The sequence below is a fragment of the Urtica dioica genome, chromosome 1 (genome assembly GCF_054948205.1).
Source record: "Urtica dioica subsp. dioica isolate 48M chromosome 1, U.dioica_male_clone48M_v1_H2, whole genome shotgun sequence".
NCBI classification, from domain to species: Eukaryota; Viridiplantae; Streptophyta; class Magnoliopsida; order Rosales; family Urticaceae; genus Urtica; species Urtica dioica.
Window position 1 is genome coordinate 20,361,263 of NC_142756.1, and position 11,210 is coordinate 20,372,472.

Sequence of the window (11,210 nt, forward strand, 5' to 3'; positions counted from 1 at the left end):
AGTTGGAGCTCCGATCTTCCTTTTTTTTTTTTTTTTTTTTCTTTTCTCTCGACTTTCGGAGACTTTCCTCGAAATTTTACGCGTTTTGTTAATAAAATAAAACGAAAAAGCTCGATCGTTTCATGCCAAAACGACGTGTCATTTCGTCGGCTTTCGAACAACATATGGTGGGAAAACGACATTTTAGCTTTCGCTCGCCGTTTATAGTCTGGCAGCGATGCCGTCGACGAATTCCGGCAAATTTCGCCGATATTTTAAAAACTGCTCCGAAAAACTCAATAGACATAATATTCTTGGTTGAGTGGCTGACAATGACATTTAGGAGCTCGTCGGTTTGAATAGTCAAAATTTACAAAGTCAGTCATGAGCCAACAGTATAGATATAGACACGCACCAAATAGGAACGCGTCTTCACATTGCAAAAATGATAAATAAACAAATATTATTATTTAAGCACAAAGAAACAAACACAGTTTACTTTGACGGCTCTCTTTGCTGACCAAAACACAAAGAAACCAATCAAAGCCCACTAATCAATTTTCTTCTTAGTCTCTCTCTCTCTCTCTCTCTCTCTCTATCTAGCCTTCCTCAGACTCATACTTTTCTGGGTCTGCCGCTCCTTCTTATCCTGACTTTAATTGGCCGACCACGATTCAGAGACCAAAACAAAACACCCACAAAAAAAAGAAGAAAATATCATGTTTCTGAGCTTTGAGAGCCCCCAATTTCCAGTCAATCTTCTTCTCTCAGCGTGATTTCCAATGAGACTTCATCTGTTTTACTGTGTGTTTCTCGTACCAATCTTCTCCATATTGCTCGGCGGGAATACAAGTCGCGTGTCCGGTCAATGCCTCGCCGATCAGAGGGATTTGCTGATCAAACTGAATAACAGCCTCGCAGTAAAGAAGCTCACCCGGTGGGGCCCGGGTTCGGAGTGTTGCCTCTGGGAAGGCGTGACCTGCGATGCGGCGGGGCGTGTGGTCGGACTCAACCTAAGCGGAGAGTCGATCTCCGGCGGGATTGCCAACTCGAGTCTCTTCGATCTGGAACATCTCAACAGACTGGATTTGTCATTCAACAAGTTCAACTCAACGGTACCGCCAAGGATCGGTAATCTCACGAACCTGACTCATCTGAACTTGTCGAATGCAGGATTCGGAGGGCAAATTCCGAGAGAGATGTCATTCTTGACCAGCTTGGTCTCTCTGGACATGTCTAATCCAGGCCTGTGGCAGCTTTCTTCGTTGAGACTAGAGAATCCGAATTTAAGAAAGCTAGTCGAGAATCTGTCTGAGCTCGAAGAGCTGTATCTCGACGGAGTGAATATATCGGCCCCTGGAAGCGAATGGGGTTGGGCCGTATCGAATTCGTTGCCTCGACTGCGAGTGTTGAGTCTTGCAAACTGCTTTCTTTCGGGCCCAATTGATTCTTCGCTCCGAGAGCTTCGGTTTCTGTCTACGATTCGCCTGCATAACAACAATTTGTCTTCTACAGTCCCGGGATTCTTTTCGAGCTTCTCAAACTTGACATCCTTGCGTCTCAGTTCTTGTGGGCTGTTTGGGACTTTTCCCAAAGAGATCTTTCTACTATCGACTCTGCAAGAAATCGACATAGCAATCAATCCGCTCCTTGAAGGTTCTTTGCCGGATTTCAAGAGCCGCACTGCTCTTCAGAGACTGGTACTTCATTCCACTAATTTCTCGGGGGGGTTGCCGTCGTCTATCGGAATCCTTGAGAATTTGTCCATCTTAGGCCTATCAAATTGTCGATTCAGTGGAATGGTTCCTCGGACTATGGCGGAACTTACCCGACTTGTTTCCGTGGAGTTATCGGGCAACAACTTCAGCGGTCCAGTCCCATCTTTTGAGATGTCAAGGAACCTGACTGAAGTAGTCCTCTCTCATAACAGTTTCAGCGGTGCAATCACATCATCTCACTGGAAAAATCACAAGAGGCTTGTTGTTCTGGACTTGCGTAATAATCAACTCAGCGGAACTATCCCATCTTCTCTGTTTGAACTCCCATCATTGGAACAAATCCAGTTTTCCAACAACCAGTTTAATGGTCAGCTTCCCGAGTTTCAGAATGCAAGTTTGTCGCCACTGGGAACCCTCGATTTGAGCAGCAACAACTTCAAAGGACACATTCCAAAGTCAGTTTTCGGCCTCCAAAAGCTAAACATCCTCTCACTCTCCTCCAACAATCTCACTGGTATGGTACAGCTAAATGGTATTGCAGGACTTCGCAATCTTACTTATCTTGACCTGTCATACAACAGCTTGTCAATCGATGGGGGTGATAATAGTTCTCGCTGGTCTTCCTTTCCCAAGCTCACCACATTAAAACTCGCCTCTTGCAAACTGAAAAAATTTCCAAACCTGAAGAACCATCCAAAGCTAGTGAATTTAGACCTTTCAAACAATCAAATTCATGGGGAAGTGCCTAACTGGATTTGGGAAATCGGAAATAGATTTCTATTTTCTCTGAATATCTCATGCAATAGCCTGGTGAGCCTTCAAGAACCTTACGCTGTCCCTGTTTCTCTTCATCTCCTTGATCTACACAAAAATCAGATCCATGGGAGTATCCCTACTCTACCAAGTCCTGCTAGCTACATCGATTTTTCCAACAATAACTTCAGTTCTTCCATACCACCAAACACTTTCGAGAATTTTATCTTCGCAATCTTTCTCTCTCTTTCAAATAACAATTTGACAGGAGTTATACCTGAATCCATATGCAACGCGACCAGCCTTCAAGTTCTTGATTTTTCAAACAACAGGTTAAGTGGTGGGATTCCAGCTTGTATGCCTGCAATGATCAAAACTCTCCGGGTACTTAACCTACAAAGGAATCACTTAACTGGTGTGATTCCAGATTCTTTTCCAGAAAGGTGTGGCTTAAAGACACTCGATCTCAACGGGAATTCAATAGAAGGGCAGGTTCCGAAGTCGCTTGTCAACTGCACAGAGTTAGAGGTCTTAAACCTTGGGAACAACAACATGTCTGACAAATTCCCATGTATGTTGAAGAACATATCCACCTTGAAGGTCCTTGTTTTACGGTCCAACAGATTCTATGGAGAAATTGGATGCCACGGATCAAACGGAACATGGAAGAAGCTCCAAATCATAGACTTAGCTCGAAACAATTTCGGTGGTAAAATTCCCACAAAGTGCGTGGCAAAATGGGAAGCAATGCTCATTGATGATGATGCTTCAGCTACAAAGAGCAATCACGTCCAGTTCGAGATCCTGAGGTACACAAATTTGTACTATCAGGATTCAGTAACCATAACCAGCAAAGGTCTTGAGCTTGAGTTTGTAAAGATCCTAACAGTCTTCACCTCCATTGACCTCTCATCCAACAATTTTGTGGGGGAAATACCAGAGCGAGTGGGTATTCTCAGTGCACTTTATGTGCTGAACCTGTCACATAACGCTCTCACAGGCCCAATACCGCCATCTATTGGAAGCTTAAGCCAGCTCGAGTCCTTGGACCTCTCATCGAATAACCTGAGCGGATCGATTCCAAAATCTCTCGGAAGCCTCACTTTCCTCTCCTTCCTGAACCTCTCAATCAACTGTTTCGTGGGAGAAATCCCGTCTGGAAATCAAATGCAGACATTTTCAAACAACTCCTTCTCGGGCAACCCGGGGCTCTGCGGTTTTCCGCTGACGGCGAAATGCTCAAAGAGCGTCACACCGGAAGCAGAATCGAGCTCTCGGTCGGACAGAGACATCGATTGGGAATCCATATACTCCGGAATCGGGTTCGGCGTCGGAGCCGGGGCGGTCGTTGGACTTCTCATGCTGTGGCACGAAGGGGAACAATGGTTGGAGGGCAGTGTCGACAAGATTCTCCTGATGGCTCTTCCGATGCTCGGGTTCTCTTACAAGCCCCGCGACCAATGGGACGACGACGACGATGACGACGAAGAAGAGGATTCCCCGGCCGAAGAAGATCACATAGACATCGAAATGGAAGATATTCAGGGACAGTTTTGCGTGTTCTGCTCGAAACTCGACGTCACGAGGAAGAAGGCGGTCCATGATCCCAGATGTACATGCCTTTCGTCACCAGCCGTGTCTTCTTCTTCCTTTTACTCATTTTCATCTCCGTCGCTACCTTAATTAAGTACGTCCATTCTTTCCTGTTCTGGTTTTTTTAGTATCTCGTGTTGTAAATAGATAGCTACATGAATGTCAATCCTCAAAAGCAGGGATACGAAAAACTATACCTGAATCTGTTACTCTATAATGCCGGAATTTAGTAATTTTGTCCAGTTTTCAAACAGCATCAAGAACATTCATATTGATTTTCTTTCAAGCATTTGTTCATTCAGCTAACTGAATCAACATAAATGGATGAGAAAAATGGCTATAATTTACATACATGAACCGGAACCTGATGTACAGACAATAAAGCATCCTCATAGTCACTTTCCTTACAAAATCAATACAGATGTTGCCGTTTATATCCATAGATAGAGATGCAATTAAAAAATGGCTGTAATTACACATACCTGAATTCTTGAGCCCTGAAAAAATTATATTCTGTTTTTTGTGTTCGAATCCTTCAATGTTCTTTCACGCAATCCTTTTGAATTCATGCGATTGTGAAACATCTCTCTGCCGTAAATTGATGCGCTTCTTCTGGTTGAGCAACCTCGCGATTTTTACTGAGATTGTCCTTTCGTGAAAGAGCATCAGATGACTCTGAAAAATAATTTGGCTGACATTTGGCTTGCTTTTAGTTGACTGCATAAATTCTTTGGAAAATAACTGATTGGTTAAGCTGTATGACCAGTGAAATCCCATTGTGCCTTGTGCTATAAGGTAGATATGCCGGCTCGTACTATTCTTAAGCCAGTTGAACATTCTCTTTTTTCATTCACTTTTAGAAGCTGGTTTCATATTCTTCTCTAATTATTTATTTATTTATTTATTTTCCAAACTTTTCAAATTCATTTACTACATTTCTTTATATTCTTTAGTTATCTTAGAACGTCTTCAATTCCGCTGCTGCAAATGGTCATTGATTATGTTACCTGTTTTCCATTATCATCTTTATAATGACTTTTACTTTCTCTCTTACTCTCTCTCTCTGAAATGGCTTTATATTTTTTTAGATTTGGCATGTCCATTTATGCCATTGTGAATTTTAGATAGACCTTCGATGGACTTAGTCGAGCTACAACATTTTTGCAGTCGTATTTTCACATTTTTATCAAAAGTCGAAGGTCTACTCGTTGGTTGGTCATTGAATTCATACTTCTGCTTTGTTTCTGGCTTTGAATCTAATCTATAGACGTGACAATGTGTTAGAAGTAAGAATTGTTTGGATAGCTGAACAGTGTGGTGGGACGTGATTTAAGACCCGAATTCGCCAAGGTCATTCTAGGTTTGGCCAAAAGCCATTCTTGTTGCTCAATTACTGCGTCTCGGGGAGTAGTTACTCGTTGAAGCCTATAGTGAAGGCAAAATAAACGCGGCATGTACAGTTACTCATTGATTTGTTAGCATAAATAAATAAAAATCAAGTCAACATAAAAGAAAATGTTGTCTTTATGAGATTTGAAATGCCATCCAAACGTATAGGTTAAATGACACATATATACTTGTGTTTTAGTGAAACATTGAGTTTAATTTTTGGTTTTTAAAAAAATGTGGAGTTCATACCATCTGTTTAACTAAAATGACATTGAAATAGACAACAGTGATACAATTTTTTTTTATTTATTTATTGAATTTTCATTGATGTTGACTATATTATTTATATGTAAACACTAATTATCTTTATTCATTCGCCCCATATATGTAATTTATTTAAAAACTAACAAATAAACAACAGTCTCTTAATCGTGAAGAACACATAAACATGCAAAAGGGTAAAATTTGACAGTTGATAGTCATCAAAATCACAGATTCGATCAGAAAATTCAGAATTTAGAGTTGAAATTCGAACATGGAATGAAGTCATTTATTGGGAGATATGAATTTTATTATTTAATTTCAATTTAAAGTTATTTTTATTTCAAAATTGTGAATTTGGAAGTTAGGGTATTGGTTTGAATTTGATTCGATTTTTCTTATATAAGAGTTAATATCAATGAAATGGAAATTTATGACACGATTTGATTCCATTTCAGGGTATAATTTCGTCATTTTAGTTAAACAGAAGATATGAACTTAGCATTTTTAAAAATCAAATATTAAACTCGACAAACATATACTACCGACAATGTCGTCAATATCTCTTCCGTAGTACATGTAAAAAAAAAAAAAAAAGAACGAAATCCAAGAGAGATTTTAAAGTGCCTTCCTAAGATAATGCGCAACCAACTTGTTTCTCCTCCGAGCAAAATAGGACAGGTTTCTTCTACAAGCTTTAGCTTTCCACACCTGTACCAACAATTTGAGACTATATCAGATCATTCTTTTTCATTCACACAACTGAAAAACTAAAACAAAATATAGGTTCTCAAATAGGCATAAGCCAGTATTAGCAGGGAAAAAGAAATAGGAAAAAAAAAGGGGGGAAAATGAGATGGTCATCCATACCCTGAATTGATAAAGAATAATATATCGTAAAAATAGAACTAATACATACTCCCAAACAGGGTAATTTATTTTGGCACATATGCCCATATCATTTTCCTTACCACTAAAGAAAAAGTAAATTAGCGAAATGAGTTTAAGAACTAGCTAACGAATCTGATTAAAAGCAGCGTACGTAACAATTGCAAAGTATACACAAAAGTACGGTATGCGAAAAAATAGAATAACATGAATGAAATCCATACCCTGAGTTGATGTTGAGGACTTCAACATTACCCGATCCCACCATATCGTTAAGTTAAATAAAACTTGGAGTGTAAGCAATAGCTTCACAGTAAGATTTTTTTTAGAGTCACGCACCTTGAGTTATTTGAATCTCATGCCATTTGACTCGTCGTGGTAAAGAAATCAACCACGAATATCGAACATCACTACTGATTTGTCCTTTATGCAACAAACTAACTTAATAGAACTAATTTCACATTCGCTCTATCCTTGGAAATGTTGTAGTTGAGAAAGATCAATGTGTTGGAAAAACAAGTTGACACCAGACACGAACAATCGTTTTTATACCATTTATTGGTGATTATTCTCCTCATCATAACCATACGGAAAAAAATTAATTACACTACTTATCTAATTAATTAAGGTGTTATTTAACAAGATCTAGATTTATTTAATTAATATCAAACCACGAGAGCAATTATCAAACAACTGAATTAAATAGACGAGTTATCAGAAAACTTACGGGTTTCTCCTTAAGCTTATGAAACGGGCTCACCTTCTTCTTCTCGTCTTCCTCTCCAATCTTTGAGTCTCTTGGATCTCCTTGGTGGCACCGTAGTCTTACGAAATGTAATCTCCGGACGAACAAGAATACAGTGTGGGCACACTCTATTAATCTCACAAGATCTGATTATGGAGTTTCAGATCTACTCTTATTTTTCTAAGAATGGAATCACAAAGTTCCGAGGGAGAGGGAGAGAAGAAAATTCGTCCATCTATATGATGTTGGGTGAATTTTTGCTTCTTCTGTTTTGCATGTAATGTGTTCTATGATGTTGGGCGAATTTTCGTAGCCTTGGTGATGGTCACATATGCTGCCTCTTTGCTCGACAAGGTGAGAATCTTCTGCACTCTCGACACACAGGAGATAGCCGTCCTTCATAACATGTACACGTATCCAAACGTGCTCTTCATGTTGTCGATGTCGCTCTCATTGTCAACATCGACGTACCCTTGAAGTCCCACCTCGGACTTCCTGAATATTAACACCAAGCTCGAGCTGCCCTTCAGATATCGGAGGATTCACTTCACAACCTCCCATTGCTCTCTCCTTGGCTAGCTCATAATTTACTCACAATTTCCACTTCATGAGCAATGTCCGGCCTCGTATACACCATTGTGTACATCAAGCTTTCGATGACCGAAGCATAGGGGATCTTGTCCATGTACACCACCTCGTCCTCCGTCACTGGCGACTGCTCCTTGGATAACTTGAAGAGGCTATCTAGCGGCGTTTTGGCTGACCTTAACTCCTCCATGTTGAAGCTTTCTTGAGTACCTTCTTCATGTACTCCTCATGCGAGAGCTTGATACCCTATCAGGTCCTTTTGATCTCATCCCGAGGATCAGCGTCGCAGCTCCCAAATCATTCATCGTGAATCCTCAAACAATTTCTTCTTCAGCTCGTCAATCTCATGTAAGTCAATACTTACGATCAACATGTCATCAATGTAGAGAATAAGAATTACATAGGAATCTTCAAATCTCTTGAAGTAGTAGCAGTGTCGGCCTCACATCTATCGAACTCAACTCGCTTCATGAAGTCGTTAAACTTCTTGTACCACTGTCGTAGGGCTTGTTTAAGACCGTAGAGAGTCTTCTGGAGCTTGCACACAAGCTCCTCTTTGCCTTTCACTTAGAAGCCTTCAAGCTGCCTCATATAGATCTCTTCATTATGATTACCGTGAAGAAAAACCGTCTTCACATCCATCTTCTGGAGATGCAGATTTTTCTTCGTTACTAGTCCGAGTATGGTTCAGATAGCCACAAGCTTGACTACGAGAGAGAATATTTCTGTGAAATCAATTCCCTTATTATGTTTGAAGCCTTTCACAACCAACCTTGCCTTGAACCGTGGGCTTCTGTTGTTCTCCCCCTTTATTTGGTACAACCACTTGTTGTGCAATTCTTTCTTCCCAGCTAGCTCCCAAGTGTTATTCATCAGCAACATATCCATCTCATCATTCGTGATGAGTTCTCACTTGTTCGATTCATCGACCTGCATAGCCTCTTCATAGCATGTAGTTGAGAGAGGGCAAAAATATGTGCACCAGTTTACTGACTCTGGTCAATCTCCGCATCTCGGTGACTGGAGTTCGCTGATTCACCCCGACCTTAGTGTTCTCATAATCTTCTTCTTTGACTTCTTCACCATGTTCCACTCGGGTTGGTCTCTTTTCGTTTGTTGAAGTGTCTTCATTTAGCTTTGTCGTTGAGAAGTCTTTCATTTGATCATCGGCTTCTCGCCCGCAGGAGTTTTGCTCGCCGAGCTCCCCTTCAGCCCGTACTTCCAGCACGTCGCGCTCTAAGTCTTGTGTGACGTGTGAGGCTGTGTTGACTTCAACTCCAACTTTGACTTTATCTCCTGAGGATCGTTTCTTGTGCCGTTAAAGCTCTATTTCTGTTCATTTTTGCGCCAAAATCTCATATGCTCTCTTGAAACTCAAAACTATAAAAAACTACCAAAAATTATCAAGTAGCCTAAGGACTAGCTTTAGTTTTTGCGTAAAAAGGTTATATTTCATTTGAGTGAACCATATACATCAAAGTCCGTGCAAGGCTTGGCATTGCATGATCATCGAGAATTTGTTAAGACTCACTTGGTTGGAGGAAAACAATGTACGTTGATCCACAACAAACATCACAACAGAATCACGAGAAGTTTCTACTTGTTTCTAGACGATGATCTTATCGGGGTATTTTAGGTGCATCTCCAGTAACAAGAAGTGTGACTAGTGTCGTGTTAGTACAATAATGAAGACCCGACTAAAGACTCCATTGAGGAACGCCCTAGATATTCTTAGCATATTGGAAGAAAAGAACAATGTGGTATTTTGCATCGCAACAAGAAGCAAGAGCAAGAGAATCGTCAAGTTAAGGTCGTACAGAGACTATCACAGGTACGACATCGTGAATTCAAGTCCGTAAAGACAATAAGAATGATTGTATGGTTTCCTTTGACTTGAACGAGGAGCGATTTCAAGTGCGCTCTCTACCGTTTCGAGGGCTTCCTTTGCCCCTAAGAGTTCTAGGAGGCTGTTTTTACACGAACGATGCTTCGGCCAAAACTCATGCAGATATATGGGTGATGAATGAAAATGTAATCCTGAGAATTGAACTAAATTGCAAACCATTGTGTTAAAAATATTTCTCACTGAAGATAATAAATAAACATGAATGATTACTAAATTGGATAAGAAGTTTACTTTATTAGCATCATATGATTAGTGGGTTATTTTCTGAATCAAAATCAATAACAACCATCATCCATAGCCTCCGCATTACATTGAATGACATGCTGGGCATGTGAGTTTGTGTGGTAAGCTAAAACATGGTCAATGATTGATACATGCCTGGATAGCTGTATCTAAAATCGTATATGTGGAACACAAGTGAAGGTTGATAACTTTGTGAGAGCATTATACACTTGTGGTAAGTGTATGGCCTAGACATACTTTGGTTGTTGATGTGTTATTTAAGTACCATTACGACACACTAATTGTTGTCGGTGGTTTTTGTAAATTATTAAATTCCTCGTGACTTACGAAGAATTCCGCGTCGAATCCCAAATTCGGAGGCCCAATGTGTCGAGCCACGATAAAGTCCATCAAAGCCCACTTAAAAAGGGTCCAAAGTGCGCATGCGCTCGCTCGCATCACAACCACGCACAACGTAGATTGCATGCCCCACGCCGTAGCGCAGAAAGCGCGCGCACGGCCTGCTCCCGTGCCCTGTGCTCGACATGCGTGCATGCGGCCTGCTCCCGCGCCCGCGTTCGACATGCGTGCATGCCTTGCTCCCACTCCCTGCGCTCGACATGCGTGCGCGCCCTACTCCCACGCTCCGCGCTCGACATGCGCGTCCGTGGCCTTCTCTGTCACCCCGCACTCGACATGCGCGAGGACCAGGCTCCTAAAAGCCCCCTGCGCGTGCCTTAAAAAGGAGGCGCACCCATGTGCCCAACAACTCGGCGCGCCGCGCCTAACAAGGGGCGCATCACATAGACCAGAAGGCGTTCCGCGCCCCATGAGAGGCACGGCGCGCCATAGCGAAGGTGTGCACGCAGTTCTTGCGGTCTGTCCCGCGTCCAGCGCTCGTCAAATTCCACCGCGCGTTCATGGAAGTGCGTCCAGAGGCCCTCATAAGCATCCACATCCACTATAAATACCCCCTCTCAGTGAGGGAGTGAGGCATTCATTCTTCTCCAAGATTACTCGCTCTCAGAGTATTGAAACACTGCCAGAGACTTTCTGTGCACAATTTCCTTTGATCGAGCGTTGAATCTAGCGCACAAGCTGCGCTTGGGATTTTTTTATTGAAAATCCGCTAGGCCTCTAGCGCACAAGCTGCGCCAGGGATTTTCTA

General features: G+C 41.6%; 1 protein-coding gene across 1 annotated transcript; it reads left to right on the plus strand.

Moving 5' to 3' along the window:
- The first annotated feature begins 475 nt into the window (after positions 1-475).
- Positions 476-4,306, plus strand: LOC149407746 (receptor-like protein 7). Its single transcript, XM_089615278.1, has one exon. It carries the CDS (start codon positions 762-764, stop codon positions 4,131-4,133), a length of 3,372 nt encoding a protein of 1,123 aa, XP_089471404.1. The 5' UTR covers positions 476-761; the 3' UTR covers positions 4,134-4,306.
- The last annotated feature ends 6,904 nt before the right edge of the window (positions 4,307-11,210 follow it).